Source organism: Pristiophorus japonicus, chromosome 16, assembly GCF_044704955.1.
Source record: "Pristiophorus japonicus isolate sPriJap1 chromosome 16, sPriJap1.hap1, whole genome shotgun sequence".
NCBI classification, from domain to species: domain Eukaryota; kingdom Metazoa; phylum Chordata; class Chondrichthyes; family Pristiophoridae; genus Pristiophorus; species Pristiophorus japonicus.
This window is the reverse complement of record NC_091992.1, coordinates 82,725,924-82,744,995: the sequence shown is the minus strand read 5'-3', so window position 1 is coordinate 82,744,995 and position 19,072 is coordinate 82,725,924. Positions and strand designations below refer to the sequence as shown.

Genomic DNA, 19,072 nt, shown 5'->3' with positions numbered 1-19,072 from the left:
AACAGTTGCAAAGAATTTGTACTTTGTTGGCATTTTATAGCAAATTATAGATTAAACTTTAAACATGTGATTTTTGTCTACCTTGAATCCTGCTGAGTAGTGTCATAGAATGAAAGCATTGATTATCCCAGTTTTATGACTTGGTCTGAGTGCTGCATTGATGGTTGTTTTTCCTGCCTTCCTTTCACAGAGCCTCAAAGAAGGACTGACTGTTCAACAGAGGTTCCACCTATTTGAAAATAAGGAGACGAAAGAATTTTAAGAACTCCTTTGCATGTATGAGACAAGCATCCTGCCCCTGCAGAGAATCGCAGCTCAAAGATGACCTCTGATGTGAGCTTTGGGGTTGCTGCAGCTGTGATATACAGGCTGTATTTAATAAAACACACACACACACACACACAACCCACACACACCTATTTTCCCTTATAGATTATTATTGGAAAGTTATAGCATTTACTTTCCATGCACTGCAGATGCTGCGACTAGACTTATGCGATCTCTTACTGTAAATACTACATAGGGATTAGCTTTTTTGTTTTGTTTCGATGTTTGGGGATTTTGTTGTCCCTCACAAAGTCTGTAAAGCTGATTTATATACACTGCTGTATAAGCTACTGTGTAAACAAATGGGAAATCCTTTTTAGAAAAAAAACGTATGAAAGACACTACTTGTATATAACCACAAGAGAGGGATGCTTGTGTATTTTCATTTTTGTTTATTGGACTGAAAGTTGAAGCTTGATCTGGATGTTGAATACGTGGGAGGAGAAGGTACAAGTTAGAGGCAGTGTCCCATTTTCCTGGTCTGCAAAATGCCCTCTCTTAACCCCATCCCCCCCCCCCCCCCCACACACACACAAAACAAATCTTATTAAAATTGTCACAACCTTCCATAATAATTCTGTTTTGCATTTTTTTTTTGTAAGCCCATTAACTAGGGCTGTAACTAAACTTCGGAACTTTTAAAACTTTTTTTAGACGAGAAAGGTTGGCAGTGGTTTTGAAGCTTTATTCATTTTGATACTGTTATTCGTGCCATTTCTACAGCTGCTAGTGAGGAACCTATATCTGTACTAAAGTGACTCTGTGGACTGTGAAGTTTTAACGGTGCTGCCAGAATATGGCAAAAGTATAAACAAGCAAACAACTTGTACTGTTAAAATCTTTCATTGTCACTAATCTATATTCAGATTTTGAACCAAAAGCCTAACTAATCTAGCTTTTGGTCAACACTTGCTATTTCCTTGTTCTTCTGCCACTGTTGGTCATTCCTGTGCAAATCAAGCACGCCAAGATCTATATTGCATTCTGTGTATTAATCACGTGACTTTGTAAAGTTAAAGTGAAGTATTGACATTGAAAAACAACGGAGGGACCACCAGAACCCAGTGGGCAGGTGAAAACAAGAGTGTAACCTCTCAATTTGTGCTTAGTTACAATTTAATGTTGTAGGAAACAATGGAGCTCTTCAAGTTCACCTTTTAACAACATCTGATGCTTCAAAGAAGAATCCACTGCAGATGTATTGCAAGTAACTGTAGCTGATTTACATGGTACTAATGGTATGTTGTTTGAGTAAATGTGCTTACACTACCTTGAAAACGACAAGCCGGAGTGATGTGAAGGAGCGTGTTTGTGTCGTTTTGATTGATAGTTTCATATTCCAGTCTTGCTGGCCCACCAAAGGGATACTGTTTCTCATAAAATAAAATAAAAATAATAAACTGTAGGATCTGAAGACGTTGGTACGTTTTTTTCCTGTATGTGCAGAAAGAGTGCCATCTTGCTGTATGTATGAGAGCGCGAGGGGGATATTGGGTAGCTTTGTAGCTTCTGCCAGTGGCAGGCCCCTGTATTTATTTAAATGTGCTGAATTTGCTCCCTTTCACTCCCCTTCCCAGTCATAGAAACTGCTGTCTGTGATTGTAAATACACAGTAAATACCACACCACCTAACTTTGCATATGTTAGCAATAAAATATTTTTGCACCACGTCTGAATGTTGTTTGTGAGCATTCATCTGCATTGAAAGAAAAAGTCTGGAATACTGAATTCACTGCACTTCGAAATACAGAATTTCTACCCCCTCAAAAGTTGGAAGGATTGAACATTGTTCAATTGGGGAGATTTGGTGTCATGTTGGGACTGTGCACTGTTCTTTCACCTTTTGGATGCAAGTTTGAATCTAAAATGGGGGGTACATTTATCAGTGCTACTCCTACTTCACTGGAGGGTGTGGGAGAAGTAATGGTACTTGCTGCCCACATATCCCTCAGATAGCATGTACCTTTGGCATTAATTTGCTTTCTGTCAGCTCTGGAATGTTGTTGCAACAGGAATTAGAGAGAATGTGTTCAAGAAACGTTAATAGGGATAGATCTAGCGATCAAACTCTCTAGAGGGGGAGCCTTTTTCTCTGGGAACACAGTTGGATAATCAGCACCAGTGTTGTCTCCTTTTTCTGACCCATGCTACTGTTGAGCTTGCATCTATACTGAGAGCGCAGAATCACCAAATTTGCCCTAATGGAGTTACTTTTATGATATCCCTGTCAGTAGGCCCTTCTCGAGTATGTCGCTGCTAGCGATTGTAGCCCTTGGCACAAGATAGTTATGGATGAGGAAGGCCATCAGTCCTATCCTTCTGCCTCCATCCAGAGCACCCTTATGCTGTTCTCATTGCTGCATCCAGCTCCACCACTCTGCTCGGAGGTTCATGCCAAATGTTGATCACTCCCTACGTGAAGAAGAACTTCCTGATGTCCACCCTAAACATGACCTTTTACCAGTTTGAACCTATGCCCCCTTGTCCTGCTCTCATAGTTTAATTTAAAATTGTTTTCTGGATTAACCTTTTCCGTACCATTTGCTATCATAAACCTCTTTAAGATCACCTCTCGGATGCCTTCCTTCTGGATAAAAAATCCAAGAGTCTCCTTATAATTCTCTCACTTTGACAATCAGGTTCACCCTTTTGACTCTTCTCTACTTTACTTTTTGTGCTTAAGTGTCTTACAGTGGTACGGTTTCATCACGACCTCCTCAACTTGTATTCTACTGTCTTGGTTATGTTTGTTCTGTTGGTTTGGATTACTGTTCTGCATTGGCTTGACGTGTTGAGTCTACTAAGGCTCGGGGTCTCTTTCATTGTCATCCTGAGCTATTTCAACACCATTTATGAATTAGACATGTTGCCTATTTTTCCTTCCTATGTGCAGTACGTTACACTTGTCTGCATTAAATATCATATCATTTTTGACCCATCCACATTTTGTTTGGCTCCTTCAGTAGTTTTTTGGGTTTCCTCCTTCGATTCCACTGCCCTTCCTAGTTTGGTGTCATCTGCAAATTTGGCCAATCGCATTGAGTTTCAGAATCCAAGTCTTTTATGTAAATTAGAAACAGCGCTTACAACACTGACTCATGGCCTTCCCCCTCCTATCTATAAAACCTCCAGTATGTCAGTTGCGGCTCAGTGGGTAGCACACTCACCTGAGTCAGAAGGTTGTGGGTTCAAGTCCCACTCCAGGAACTTGAGCAGAAAAATCTAGGCTGACAGTCCAGTGCAATACTGAGGGAGCGCTGCACTATCAGAGGTGCCGTCTTTCAGAGGAGATGTTAAAACCGAGGCCCTGTCTGCTCTCTCAGATGGACGTAAAAGGTCCCATGGCATTATTTTGAAGAAGAGCAGGGGAGTTATCCCCGGTGTCCTGGCCAATATTTATCCTCAGTCAGCATAACAAAAACAGATTATCTGATCATTATCACATTGCTGTTTGTGGGAGCTTGCTGTGCGCACATTGGCTGCCGCATTTCCCACATTACAACAGTGACTACATTCCAAAAGTACTTCATTGGCTGTAGCAAAGCAAAAGCGCTTTGAGATGCCCGGTGGTTGCGAAAGGCGCTATATAAATTCAAGTCTTTCCAGCACTACAACTCTCACGTTCTCCATCTACTGACCACAATCCTGACTGCCCTGAGCTGTCTAAACCACATACTCTCGAATTCCTTCCTTACATCCTTCTGGCTCTCCAGCTCTCCTTTCTTTTTTAAGATCCACTTCTTTGACTAAGCTTATTGGTCACCCCTCCTAATATTGCTTGGTTTGCCATCCATTTTGTTCCAGCGATAAGGTCATCCTTAGCTTGGTATTCTTTAGGTTCCATGTTATTTTTTTAGTATGTTCACATTCCGTCACATTATCTGGTGACAGATCAACAATAAATTTAAATAATCATTGCCAAATCCTGTTACTTTAGGTTTATGGTTAGCTCCAACCCATATCCCGCTGAGCTATATAAATTAACAATTTTCAGCCACAAAAATGAATCATGCAACGTGTGCCCAAGGACTAGCCACATGCAACATAACTGGGCTTAATGCATTTGCCAAACAATGTCAGACCGTTTCCAGGTTTGTTCTGTTCACTAACGTATCAACCTGGCACAGTAGGCCAGGCTCCACCCAACCTTTGCTTCCATCACATCTTCTCACTTGGGTAACACCACCGGTGCCACTACTGCATGTTTATACAGGAGTCTAACATTAAAGACCTCATGATATGAATCTAAGCTTCCAAACACAAAACCACCAATTGCAGAATTGCCCAGCAATCCAAGGTTCAAGCCCCCTTCCAGGACTTAAGCACATAATCTTGACTGATACTCTAGTGTAGTACTAAAGAGTGCTGCATTGTTGGAGGTGCCATTCTTCAGACGAGATGTCAAATCATGCCCTATTCCGATGGATGTTAAAGATCCCATGGCAGGAAGGAGAGCAGGTGGTTCTCTTGGTGTTTTAGTTAATATCCCTCCCAAAGCTAAAACCATTAAATACAGATTGATAATTTCCTCGTGCTGTTTATGGAATCTGCAGACAAAATAGTTGCTGCATTTGCCTACATAACTGCACTGCAAATTAATCCATTGATTGAAGTGCTTTGAGAGGCTTATAACGTGATTACATTTATATAAATGCAGAAAAAAAATTGAGACGACCACGCAAAAGAGTTCAAGTCTTTTGCATCAACAGAATTATCAGTCGCTGCACTAGATACACTTGTCCTTACATAGTATGGCTTGCTTCAAACTGCTCTTCCTGGACTAGTCTTGTATGGCATTTTTTGTCAGAAATAATAGTTTTAATGTGCTGCTAAGTCCTGGCAGTTGTCTCGCTTTCCCTCACTAGAGGGTGAGGCAGCAGAAGAGAAGGTTATGGATGTGAGTGTGAGTATGGTGAGTAAGTTCAAATCCCACCACAGTAACTGGGGAATTTAAATTCAGTTAATTTAATGAATCTGGAATAAAAAGCTAGTATCTGTAATGGTGACCATGAAAATACCGGATTGTTGTTTTTAAAAAAAAAAAAATGGTTCACAAATGTCTTTTAGGGAAGGAAACCTGTGGTCTGACCTATGTGACTCCAGATGCACAGAAATGTGGTTGACTCTTAACTACCTTCTGAAATGGCCTAGTAGCAAGCCACCACATTCTGGAGGGCAATTAGGGATGGTCAGTGAATGCTGGCCTTGCCAGCGACGTCCATATTTTTTTTTAAATGTGGGGCTTTCACAGCATTAGTGAACGTCTCTTAGTTTAAAATGATAGGGGCGGGCTATGAGGGCTGTGACAATCAGGGCTGCATATAGTGGCATTTTGCTTTTTCTTGTTTTCCTGTGACAGGAAGCCAAGAATAATACTTGCAAATCAAGTGTGAAGAGAAATACAGCGAAAGAAAGGGAGAAGAGAACAATGTCACCGGTCGGTTTGTTTCTTGCAGTACCCGAAACAAAGCATGAGGCTGAACTGAATTTGCCTGTGGTTAATGACTCTGGTTTTAGTTATGTATGCAACCCTAGGCAGCCTGTATCACACCGCCACCAGAAGGCATACCTGTTGGAGTCCCAAGGGATCCTGGCATCCCTTGGGAGCACTGTATATAAGCAGGCTTCCCATACTCTGGAGTTTGAATAAAAGAGCTAAGGTCACACTTACTCATTGTCTACAGTACTCAGTTACATTACTTTATTATGAGCGTAACAGTTTTTGTCTGCATTTAGAGTTGAGGAGGAGTTTGAACTGTGATCTTAGACTCAGGCCCAGCCCCCATACTTGAACTGCCCAGCTTAACTAGGGATGCACAGGACAAGAGATTACATCCCCAAGGTGCCCACCAACATGAAATGCTGTGTCTGTGGAGCTGTGACTTGATGACATGAAGCAACTGGTGGGAGTGGCAGGTGAAAATGTAGTAAAGTATCTGAGTAGACCAGCCCCCAGCCTCCTGTTTGCTGAAAATGAGGTGGTGATATATGAGGTGCTTGCAAGAGTTGACCTCTGTGCCAAGGATAAGGAGATACAACCAAGATTCAGGCCATTGTTGACTGTTACTATCTCTACCTGTGCCAATGCTCTGCTGTATGATGGTTTCAGGTGTCCTTGTAGCAGGTAACGCCATTCAGCATCTGCTTCTCTGTTGACCCAGCTTCTCATAGCCATTGGTTGATGGATTTGCCAGGGCCTGCAGAAATGGTTGGTGGCATTAGGCAACATTGGCTGTTGATTGCTCTGGCATGCTTTTAATGCAGTATCATGCAAACTGCTTATTTTAATTGGGATATGCCCCAAAAATATCTAACTTAACAGCTAGTCAGGCATTCCAATACTGTAATGAGCAACAACTTGCATTTATATAACACCGTTGCCATAGTAAAAATACCTAAGATGCTTCACAGGAGCATTATCAGACAAAATCTGACACCAAGCCACATAAGGAGATATTAAGACGGATGAATGAAAGGTTGGTCAAAGTAGGTTTTAAGGGCCATTTTTGAGGAGGAGAGAGTTGGGGAGGTAGTCCAGAGCTTCAGGCCTAGACAGCTGAAGGCAAGGCCGCCAATGGAGGGCTGAAGGAAATCAGGAATGCTCAAGAGGCCAGATTTGGAGGAATGCAGAATTCTCAGTGTGTTGTAAGGCTGGAGGACGTTACAGAGCTAAGGAGAGGTGAGTCCAGGGGGACTTGAAATTTGAGGCATTGCTGGTCAGGGAGCCAATATAGGTCAGCAAGCACAGGGGTGATGGGATTTGGTGTGAGTCAGAGGAGAGATGGCAGAGTTTGGATGAGCTGAAGTATAGAGAGCTTGGAAGATGGGAGGCCAGCCCGGAGAGCATTTGAATAGTCGCACCAGGAGGTAACAAAAGCTTCGATGAGGGTTTCAGTAACACATGGGCTGAGACAGGGGCGTGCTTGCAATTTATTTTTTTGACAAGAGGAGCCTCCAGCAATACTATCTGCCAATTACAGGTGCAGAAGTGCAGGTGCTGGCAGGTGGACACAGAACACCTCTTAGGCATTGAACTTGCCTGGAATCCCTCTGCAGATCCTCCTCTTCTGTACATCACAGCTCTGAGGATTCCCCTTAGCAAACCCATAGGTGCCAGGAAAGGGAACTGAGGCAAATAATAAATTAACAATTACTGGCACAAAGACTCATAAAAGCCCAGAAGGAAATAAAGGGAAAAAAACAACGAATTGGCCTGGGGCAGTAAATCTGAACCACTCTGAGCTACTTAAAGGCCCTCCTGCCTGAAAGATCCATTCCAAGATTCCCTTTCTGCTGGATTTACTGGGCATGCTCAGGACTTGGCATCCAGTATGTCTGTCAGCTGCAAAATGGAGAGGTGCCCTTTTTGAATATGCTAATGAAACATAAGAATTAGGAGCAGGAGTAGGCCATTTGACCCCTCGAGCCTGCACTGCCATTCAATAAGATCATGGCTGATCTGATACACCACCAAAATACTGTGGAATCTGGAATAAAAACAGAAAATGCTGGAAATCTCCGGGTCAGGCAGCATCTGTGGAGAGGAAGCAGAGTTAACGTTTCGGGTCGATGACCCTTCGTCAGAACTGGAGAGTGTTCGGAAAGAGCAGATTCTTAACGAGCACTGAAAGGGGGAGGGGAAGAAAGAACAAAAGAGAAGGTCTGTGATAGGTTGGAAGGCAGGAGAGATTAGAGAGACAAAAGGGATGATGGCCCAAATTCAAATGATAATGCCAGGAGTTAGAAAAACATTAGTCAAGATCGGGTGTGAATGGTGGGATAATGACCAGCTGCCATTATAGACAAGGGAAAAAAAAAGAAAGAAACAGGCTCTGTGAGGAGGGTGGTGGTGGGGGCGGTTGGAGGGAGCCTAAGATTGGCAGCCGTTACGCTCTGAAATTGTTGAACTCGATGTTGAGTTCAGAAGGCTGTAAACTGCCTAAACGAAAGATGACCTGCTGTTCCTCTAGCTTACATTGAGCTTCCTTGGAACAGTGTAGGAGACCGTGGAGCGGAGAATTAAAGTGACAGGCGACCGGAAGCTCAGGGTCACACTTGCGGACTGAACGGAGGTGCTCTGCAAAGCGGTCACCCAATCGACACTTGGTCTCAATGTAGAGGAGACCATATCGCGAACAGTGAATACAGTAAACTAAATTGAAAGAAGTACAAGTAAATCGCTGTTTCACCAGGAAGGAACACTTGGGGCCCTGGATAGTGGGAAAGGAGGAGGTAAAAGGGCAGGTGTTGCATCTCCTGCGCTTGCACAGGAAGGTGCCAGGGGAAGGGGAGGGGGTGCTGGGGTGACTGCGGACTGGACTAGGGTGTCGCAGAGGGACTTGGGCTCAGCTCCACTACCCATAACTCTTCACTCTTATCGCTCAAAAATCTGTCTATCTCCACCTTAAATATATTCAACGATCCAGTCTCCACAGCTCTCTGGGGCAGAGAATTCCACAGCTTTACAACTCTCTGAGAAGAAATTCGTCATCTCAGTTTTAAATGGTCGACCCCTTATTCTGAAACTATGCCCCCAAGTTCTAGATTCTCCCATGAGAGAAAACATCCTCTCTGCATCTACCCTGTCGAGCCCCCTCAGTATCTTCTTTGTCTCAATAAGATCACCGCTCATTTTTCTGAACTCCAATGAGTATAGGCCTAACCTACTCAACCTTTCTTCATAAGTCAACCCCATCATCTCAGGTCCCAAGTGCTGGGAACGAGTGATTATACTATGATGGAATGTCACATTGAGTTTGAGTGTGACATAGCTAAGTCTGAAACTTGAGTACTACAACAACAACTTGTATTTATTTAGCGCCTTTAATGTAGTAAAGTGTCCCAAGACGCTTCACAGGAGCACAGTATAAAATAAAAAATTGACACTGAGCCACATAAGAAATTAGTTCAAATGACCAAAAGCTTGGTCAAAGAGGTAGGTTTTAAGGAGCGTCTTAAAGGAGGAAAAAGAGGTGGAGAGGTTTAGGGAAGGAGTTCCAGAGCTTAGGGCCCAGGCAACTGATGGCACGGCCACAGATGGTTGAGCGATTATAATCAGGGATGCTGAAGAGGGAAGAATTTGAGGAGTGCAGACATCTCGGTCGGTGGGGGGGTGGGTGGGCGCTGAAGGAGATTACAGAGATTGGGAGGGGCAAGGTCATGGAGGGATTTCAAAACCAGGATGAAAATTTTGAAATCGAGGCATTACTTAACTGGGAGCCAATGTAGATCAGCGAACACAGAGGTGATGGGTGAACGGGACTTGGACACGGCAGCTGAGTTTTGGATGACCTCAAGTTTACATAGGGTAGAATGTGGGAGGCCAGCCAAGAGTGCGTTGGAATAGTCAAGTCTAGAGGTAACAAAGGCATGGAGGAGGGTTTCAGCAGTGGATGAGCTGAGGCGGGGCGGAGACGGGCAATGTTACAGAGGTAGAAGTAGGTGGTCTTAGTTATGCCACGGATATGTGGTCGGAAGCTCATTCCAGGGTCAAATATGACATCAAGGTTGCCAACAGTCTGGTTCAGCCTCAAACAGATGCTAGGGAGAGGGATGGAGTTGATAGCTAGGGAACGAAGTTTGTGGCGGGACTCAAAGACAATGGCTCCGGTCTTCCCAATATGTAATTGGGAATAAATTTAAATAAAGCCAATTACATAGGTATGAGGGGCAAGTTGGCTAAGGTAGATTGGAAAATTAGATTAAAAGATATGACGGTAGATAAGCAATGGCGAACATTTAAATAAATATTTCATAATTCTTTCATTGAGAAATTAAAAACTCCATGGGAAAAGTGATCCATCTGTGGCTAACTAAAGATGTTAAGGATAGTATTAGATTCAAAGAAGAGGCTTATAATGTTGCCAAGAAGAGTAGTAAGCCTGAGATTGGGAGTTTTTAAAACCAGCAAAGGATGACCAAAAAATTGATGAAGAGGCAGAAAATAGAATGAGAGTAAACTAGCAAGAATATGAAAACAGATTGTAAGAGATTCTACGAGTATGTAAAAAGGAAGAGAGTAGCAAAAGTAAGCATTGCTCCCTTAGAGGCTGAGATAGGTGAAATTATAAAGGTGAGTAAGGAAATGGCAGAGACATTAAATAAATAATGTGTATCTGTCTTCACAGGAGAAGACACAGAAATAGTGGGGAACCAATGGTCTAATGAGAATGAGAAACGTAAAGTAATTAATATTGGCAAAGAAGAAGTACTAGAGAAATTAATGGAACCAAAAGGAGACAAATCCCGTGGACCTGATGGGCCCTACATCCTAGGGTTCTAAAAGAAGTGTCTGCAGAGATAGTGAATCATTGATTCTGGAAGGTCCATGTGGATTAGAATGTAACAAATGTAATACCGCTATTCAAGAAAGGAAGGAGAGACAAAACAGGGAACTAAAAAACAGTTAGCCTGACATCCGTAGTAGGGAAGATGCTGGAATCCATTGTAAGTAAGTAGTAACAGGGCACATAGAAAAATTATAAAAAATATGATTAGGCAGAGTCAACATGCTTTTATGAAAGAGAAATTGTGTTTGACAAAGCTATTCAGATATAATTAGCAGGGTAGATAAAGGGGAACCAGTGGATGAATATATTTGGATTTTCAAAAGGCATTCGATAAAAGACCACACGAAAGGTTGTTACACAAAATAAGGGCTCATGGTGTTGGGGGTATATATTACTGTAGACAGAGGATTGGTTAAAGGACAGAAAACAGAGAGTAGAAATAAACGGGTCATTTTCAGGTTGCAGGCTGTTACTAGTGGAATGCCATAAGAATTGGTGCTGGGGCCTCAGCTATTTACAATCCATACTTAGATGAAGGGGCTGAGTGTGATGTATCCAAGTATAATGACGGTACAAAGCTGGGTGGGAAGTAAGCTGTGAGGAGGACACAGTCTGCAAAGGGATATAGACAGGTTAAGTGAGTGGACAAGAAGGTGGCAGATGGAGTATAATGTGGGGAAATGTGAAGTTATTCACTTTGGTAGGAAGAATAGAAAAACAGATTATTTTTTACGTTGTGAGGAACTATTTGTGTTCAGAGGGATTTGGTTGTCCTTGTGCACAAAACACAAAGTTAACATGCAGTTACAGCAAGCAATTAGGAAGGCCTTTATTGCAAGGGGATCGGTGTAAAAGAGTAAGGGAATCTTGCTGCAATTGTACAGGGCTTTGGTGAGATCGCACCTGGAGTACTGTGCACCGTTTTGGTCTCTGTACCTAAGGAAGGATATACTTGCCTGAGAGTGGGTGCAACAGATTCACTAGATTGATTCCTGGGATGAGAGGGCTGTCCTATGAGGAGAAATTAAGTAAAATGGGCCTATACTCTTTGGAGTTTAGAAGAATGAGAGGTGATCTCATTGAAACAAATAAGATTCTGAGAGGGCTTGACAGGGTAACTGCTGAGAGGATAAACATAGAAACATAGAAAATATGTGCAGGAGTAGGCCATTCGGCCCTTCGAGCCTGCACCACCATTCAATAAGATCATGGCTGATCATTCACCTCAGTACCCCTTTCCTGCTTTCTCTCCATACCCCTTGATCCCTTTAACCGTAAGGACCATATCTAACTCCCTCTTGAATATATCCAACAAACTGGCATCAACAACTCTGCGGTAGGGAATTCCACAGGTTAACAACTCTCTGAGCAAAGAAGTTTCTCCTCATCTTAGTCCTAAATGGCTTACGCCTTATCCTTAAACTGTGTCCCCTGGTTCTGGACTTCCCCAACATCGGGAACATTCTTCCTGCATCTAACCTGTCCAGTCCCATCAGAATTTTATATGTTTCTATGAGATTCCCTCTCATCCTTCTAAACTCCAGTGAATACAGGCCCAGTCGATCCAGTCTCTCCTCATATGTCAGTCCTGCCATCCGGGAATCAGTCTGGTGAACCTTCGCTGCACTCCGTCAATAGCAAGAACGTTCTTCCTCAGATTAGAAGGCCAAAACTGAACACAGTATTCCAGGTGAGGCCTCACCAAGGCCCTGTACAACTGCAGTAAGACCTCCCTGCTCCTATACTCAAATCCCCTAGCTATGAAGGCCAACATACCATTTGCCTTCTTCACCGCCTGCTGTACCTGCATGCCAACTTCAATGACTGATGTACCATGACACCCAGGTTTCGTTGCACCTCCCCTTTTCCTAATCTGCTGCCATTCAGATAATAATCTGCCTTCGTGTTTTTACCCCCAAAGTGGATAACCTCACATTTATCCACATTATACTGCATCTGCCATGCATTTGCCCACTCACCTAACCTGTCCAAGTCACCCTGCAGGCTCTTAGCGTCCTCCTCATAGTTCACACTGCCACCCAGCTTAGTGTCATCTGCAAACCTGGAGATATTACACTCAATTCCTTCATCTAAATCATTAATGTATATTGTAAATAGCTGGGGTCCCAGCACTGAACCCTACGGCACCCCACTAGTCACTGCCTGCCATTCTAAAAAGGACCAGTTTATCTCGACTCTCTGCTTCCTGTCTGCCAACCAGTTCTCTATCCACGTCAGTACATTACCCCCAATACCATGTGCTTTAATTTTGCATACCAATCTCTTGTGTGGGACCTTGTCAAAAGCCTTTTGAAAGTCCAAATACACCACATCCACTGGTTCTCCCTTGTCCACTCTACTAGTTACATCCTCAAAAAATTCCAGAAGATTTGTCAAGCATGATTTCCCTTTCATAAATCCAAGCTGACTTGGACTGATCCTGTCACTGCTTTCCAAATGCGCTGCTATTTCATCTTTAATAATTGATTCCAACATTTTCTCCACTACTGATGTCAGGCTAACCGGTCTATAATTACCCGTTTTCTCTCCCTCCTTTTTAAAAAAAATGGTGTTACATTAACTACCCTCCAGTCCATAGGAACTGATCTAGAGTCGATAGACTGTTGGGAAATGATCACCAATGCATCCACTATTTCTAGGGCCACTTCCTTAAGTACTTTGGAATGCAGACTATCAGGCCCCGGGGATTTATCGCCCTTCAATCCCATCAATTTCCCTCACACAATTTCCCGACTAATAAGGATTTCCTTCAGTTCCTCCTTCTCACTAGACTCTCGGTCCCCTAGTATTTCTGGAAGGTTATTTGTGTCTTCCTTCATGAAGACAGAACCAAAGTATTTGTTCAGCTGGTCTGACATTTCTTTGTTCCCCATTATAAATTCACCTGATTCTGACTGCAAGGGACCTTCGTTTGACTTCACTAATCTTTTCCTCTTCACATATCTATAGAAGCTTTTGCATTCAGTTTTTATGTTCCCGACAAGCTTCCTCTCATACTCTCTTTTCCCCCTCCTAATTAAACCCTTTATCCTCCTCTGCTGAATTCTAAATTTCTCCCAGTCCTCAGATTTGCTGCTTTTTCTGGCCAATGTATATGCCTCTTCCTTGGATTTAGCACTATCCTTAATTTCCCTTGTTAGCCATGGTTGAGCCACCTTCCCCATTTTATTTTTACTCCAGACAGGGATGTGCAATTGTTGAAGTTCATCCATGTGATCTTTAAATGTTTGCCATTGCCTATCCAACATCAACCCTTTTTAAGTATCATTTGGTAGTCTATTCTAGCCAAATCACGTCTCATACCATCGAAGTTACCTTTTTTTAAGTTCAGGACCCTAGTCTCTGAATTAACTGTGTCACTCTCCATCTTAATAGAGAATGCTACCATATTATGGTCACTCTTCCCCAAGGGGCCTCGCACAACAAGATTGCTAATTAGTCCTTTCTCATTACACATCACCCAGTCTAGGATGACCAGCCCTCTAGTCGGTTCCTCGACATATTGGTCTAGAAAACCATCCCTAATACACTCCAGGAAATCCTCCTCCACCGTATTGCTACCAGTTTGGTTAGCTCAATCTATATGTAGATTAAAGTCGCCCATGATAACTGCTGTACCTTTATTGCATGCATCCCTAATTTCTTGTTTGATGCTGTCCCCAACCTCAATACTACTGTTTGGTGGTCTGTACACAACTCCTACTAGCATTTTCTGCCCTTTGGTATTCTGCAACTCCACCCATACTGATTCCACATCCTCCAAGCTAATGTCCTTCCTTACTATTGTGTTAATTTCCTCTTTAACCAGCAACACTGCCCCACCTCCTTTTCCTTTCTGTCTATCCTTCCTGAATGTTGAATACCCCTGGATGTTGAGTTCCCAGCCTTGGTCACCCTGGAGCCATGTCTCCGTGATGCCAATTATATCATATTCGTTAATTGCTGTCTGCGCAGTTAATTTGTCCACCTTATTACGAATACTCCTCGCATTGAGGCACAGAGCCTTCAGGCTTGTCTTTTTAACACACTTTGCCCCTTTAGAATTTGGCTGTAATGTGGCCCTTTTTGATTTTTGCCTTCGGTTTCTCTGCCCTCCACTTTTACTTTTCTTCTTTCTATCTTTTGCTTCTGCCCCCATTCTACTTCCCTGCATAGGTTCCCATCCCTCTGCCATATTAGTTTAACCCCTTCCCAACAGCACTAGCAAACACTCCCCCTAGGACATTGGTTCCGGTCCTGCCCAGGTGCACACCGTCTAGTTTGTACTAGTCCCACCTCCCCCAGAACCTGTTCCAATGTCCCAGGAATTTGAATCCCTTCCTTCTGCACCACTCCTCAGGATGTTTCAACCTGGCTGGAAAGTCTAGCACTGGAAGGCATAGTCTCAAGATAAGGAGTTGGCTATTTAGGACTGAGATGAGGAGCAATTTCTTCACTGAGAGGGTTGTGAATCGTTGGAATTTTCTACCCCAGAGGGCTGTGGTGGCTCAGTTGTTGAGTATATTCAAGACTGAGATTGATAGGTTTTTAGACTGTAAGAGAATCGAGGCATGTGGGGATCGGGCAGGGAAGTGGAGTTGAGGTAGAAGATCAGCGGAGCAGGCTCAAGGGGCCGTATGGCCTACTCCTGCTCCTAGTTCTTACGTTCTTAAAATGGAGCTTCCAATACATCAATTTCTCTCCCGCAAACACAAATTGGGAGAGTGAGCCTGAGTATCTTATAACAAAAAGTCAGTACCAGCTAGTTTTGGAAAAGCTAGATTGAAAGTGAGTGTGCCTAGGGCATCAGTAAGGTTGCGTCCTTATTATTTTCATAATACGAGCATCATATGAAGTTGATCGCTGTGAAAACTTGAATTCAATTTTTTCATGTATTCACATGAAACAAACCAGTTTGTTAGTTTTAGTTGTGTCTCATTTTGACAGAGTGCATTTAGTCTGCCTTCTGTAGAGAACACACACAGAAAAAGAAAGCCTTGCATTTATATAGCGCCTTTCATGACCACCAGATGTCCCAAAGTGCTTCACAGCCAATGAAGTACTTTTAGAATTGTAGTCACTGTTGCAATGTAGGAAACGAGGTAGCCAATTTGTGCACAGCGAGTTCCCAAAAACAGCAATATGATAATAGCCATATAATCAGTTTTTTTGTGATATTGATTGAGGGATAAATATTGACCAGGACACTGGGGAGAACTTATGTGCTCTTCTTTGCAATAGTGCCATAGGATCTTTTTACATCCACCTGAGAGAGCAGACATCTCATCCGAAAGATGGTACCTCCGAAAGTGCAACACTCCTGCAGTATTGCACTGGAGTGTCAGCCTAGTTTTTTGTGCTCAAGTCTCTAGAGTGTGACTATTCCAGACCATGTTATCTTTTCCCTAGGTATTGGGCAGTAAAAGGTGCATTCCAGATCATAGGAAATAGAAGACCCACTTAAAGGAGTGGCTGGTGATCATAGAATCATAAAAATTTACAGCACGGAAGGAGACCATTCGGCCCATCGTGTCGATGCCAGCCGACAAAGAGCTACCCAGCCTAATCCCACTTTCCAGCTTTGGATCCGTAGCTCTGTAGGTTACGGCACTTCAAGTGCATATACAAGTACTTTTTAAATGTGGCAAGGGTTTCTGCCTCTACCACCTTTTCAGGCAGTGAGTTCCAGACTCCCACCACCCTCTGCGTGAAAAATGTTATCCTCAAATCCCCTCTAATCCTTCTACCAATTATTTTAAATCATAACCTAGATACAGGTGAGAAAGGCTATTTGGCCCATTTTAGTTCATGCATTCAGACAATCCCTATTGTGGCATCTAGTTGTTTATAAGAACATAAGAAATAGGAGCAGGAGTCGACCATCTGGCCTCTCGAGCCTGCTCCACCATTCAATAAGATCATGGCTGAGCTGATCCTAGCCTCAACTCCACTTCCCTGCCCTCTCCCCATAACCCTTGACTCCCTTGTCCTTCAAAAATCTTTCTATCTCCACCTTTAAATCTATTCAATGACCCATCCTCTCTGGGGTAGAGAATTCCAAAGATTCACGACCCTCTGAGCGAAGAAGTCCTGTATCTAAGACAATAGCACAAAACCTGAACCTGTCAACAGTACGGATGTTGAGCAGGCATTTGATACGATTACACACACAAATGTGTTCGCTAAAATTGAAGTGCATGGAATTAAAAACAATCCAGTTGCATAGGAGTTGAAAAATAATGAAGGCCGTATGAATATTGGGTATCTGTTGACAGCCAAGTAATAAAAAGGGTGAAGAGATCAGTAGATCATAGAGGTTTTATTTTAAAGTATGGGAACTTTAACTATCCAGATGTAGCCTGTGATGACACCAATGATACTGGTCAAAATGAGGAGAGGCTCATTTTTTTCCAACTCAGTTCATTCCTAGTCTAACGATGAAAGGTGTTGTACGAGACCTGGTATTGCTTAACTAACCAGGACATGTTGAGCAACCTGAAAATAGGATAACATTCCGAGACCCATGATCATGCCATAATTTGTTTAACAGGCATAAAAATAAAGGAAGACAGAATTAAAAATGGGGATTACGACTGGAAAAGAGAACATTTTATAAGAATGATTGGGGACCTAGTCCAGATTGACGGAAAGATTTGCAGGTAAAACGGCAGACTAGCAGTCGGAAATATTCAAACATGAGATGGGCAGAGTATAGACTGAAAAGATTCTGACCAGGACAAAGGGAATTAAGGAAAAGGCTAGATTTCTGATAAATAAGGAGATTAGGTCAAAATTATTGAAATTTCGACAACCGAGATCGACAGATTTTTATTAGGTAAGGGATATGGATTCAAAGGCTGTGAAGTGGAGTTCAGATACAGATCAGTCATTATCTAATTGAACAGGCTCGAGGGGCTGCATGGCCAACTCCCCTTGCAGGAGTACAAGAGGAAGACATGGATATATAAATATTGATAAGGAAATAATATTAGGGAGATTAAGGGAACTTAAGGTCAATAAATCATCGGGCCCAGACTATTGCTGCTTCTCCCACTTTCTGGCCAGTTCCCCTCATTCAGGCTCCAACTTGCTCGCTTTCATTTTGAAGCTTTTTGCTCATCTTTTGTCTTTTTTATGCTTTTCCACAGTCTAAGATATTCTTTGTGGATGTATTTATTTGTAACATCAAAAGCTCTGATTGGGTCCCCTTGATCACATACCTGATTGCTGATTGGTCCCCTTGGAGGATAAGACACACCCAGCAGTTTCTCTGGAATGTGTAATTAGAACCGTAATCAGTGACTTTGTAAAGTAAAATTTGAGCCATTCTGACTGCTGACTCCAGACAGAACGGAGCTCACTTGGAACAGACGGCTCACTTTCACAGGTTAAGACCTTCTCCCACCCCCAAATAGGTTCCTGCCCCTATCCCCCAAGTGCCTGACCTTCGGATTCAAGCCCGTGCCAAGCTTCCCCACTCCCCACCCCCTCCCCACCCATCCCCATCTGGCCCAAATTCCTGACCTCCTCCCCTCGCCCCCCCCCCCAGGTTCCTGACCTTCTCCCCATGCCGACGTTCCCCCGCCCCCACGGATTCCTGACTTTGCCCCCTCCCAATAGATGGAGCATTATGTGTGGATTACAGATTGTTAACAGGTTTATTGAGTATGAAGTGAAATCAACCAGATGTAGGGGCAGGAGAGGGAGAACGTGGTGTGGGTGTAAAGGGGTGGGGTTGGACGAACGTGATCCATCCTACCATCTGGCTCACGTTCTCACTCTCAATTCCTCCTTTAGTCCTCGAACACGTACTTACTCCATTCCCACTGTTCTCTCTGTGCTCTTTGCCACTCCCCTCACTCTCCTCCTCTCCCTGAGTGCCCTCTCTCTCTATGCCTCCCCTCACTCTCCCACCCCTTCTCTCTGCCTCCCCTCACTCTCCCACCCCTCTGTCTCTCCCACCCCCTCTCTCTCCCACCCCCCCCTCCACTCCCTTCCATTCCGCTCTCTATCCCACCCCCCCTCTCTGCTCTATCCAACCCCATCTCTCACCCCCTTCTTTCACCCCCTCTCCCTCTCATCCCCTCCCTCTCTCACCCCCTTCTCTCTCACCCCGTCTATCTCACCACGCTCTCTCTCACCCCTGTCTATCTCACAACCCCTCCTCTCTCTCTTCGCCCCTCTCTAACCCCCCTCTCTCTCCCCCTCTAACCCCCATCTCTCTCACCCCCCCATCTCTCACTCCTCCTCTCTCTCACCCCCCTCTCTCACCTCCCTCTCATCCCCCTATCTCTCACTCCTCCTTGCTCTCACCCCCCCCCCCATCTCTCACCACCCTCTCTCTCTCACCGCCCTGACCCCCCCCCCCCTCTCACCCAGCTCTCTCTCTCGCCTCCCTTTCTAAATGTTCAGTAATGCTATCCCTCATTATGGCATCTACAGTTTACCTGTTGCTA

At 43.7% G+C, this 19,072-nt stretch overlaps 1 protein-coding gene across 4 annotated transcripts in view; it reads left to right on the top strand.

Moving 5' to 3' along the window:
* LOC139226625 (putative leucine-rich repeat-containing protein DDB_G0290503) overlaps nucleotides 1-1,732 on the top strand; it is a 465,741-nt gene extending 464,009 nt beyond the window's left edge. For all 4 annotated transcript variants that reach the window (XM_070857512.1, XM_070857513.1, XM_070857510.1 and 1 more), the window contains one exon: nucleotides 191-1,732. In XM_070857512.1, coding sequence (XP_070713613.1) covers nucleotides 191-262 — 72 coding nt within the window. In that variant the 3' untranslated portion in view covers nucleotides 263-1,732. The remainder of the gene's footprint in view (nucleotides 1-190) is intronic.
* Nucleotides 1,733-19,072: the final 17,340 nt, after the last annotated feature.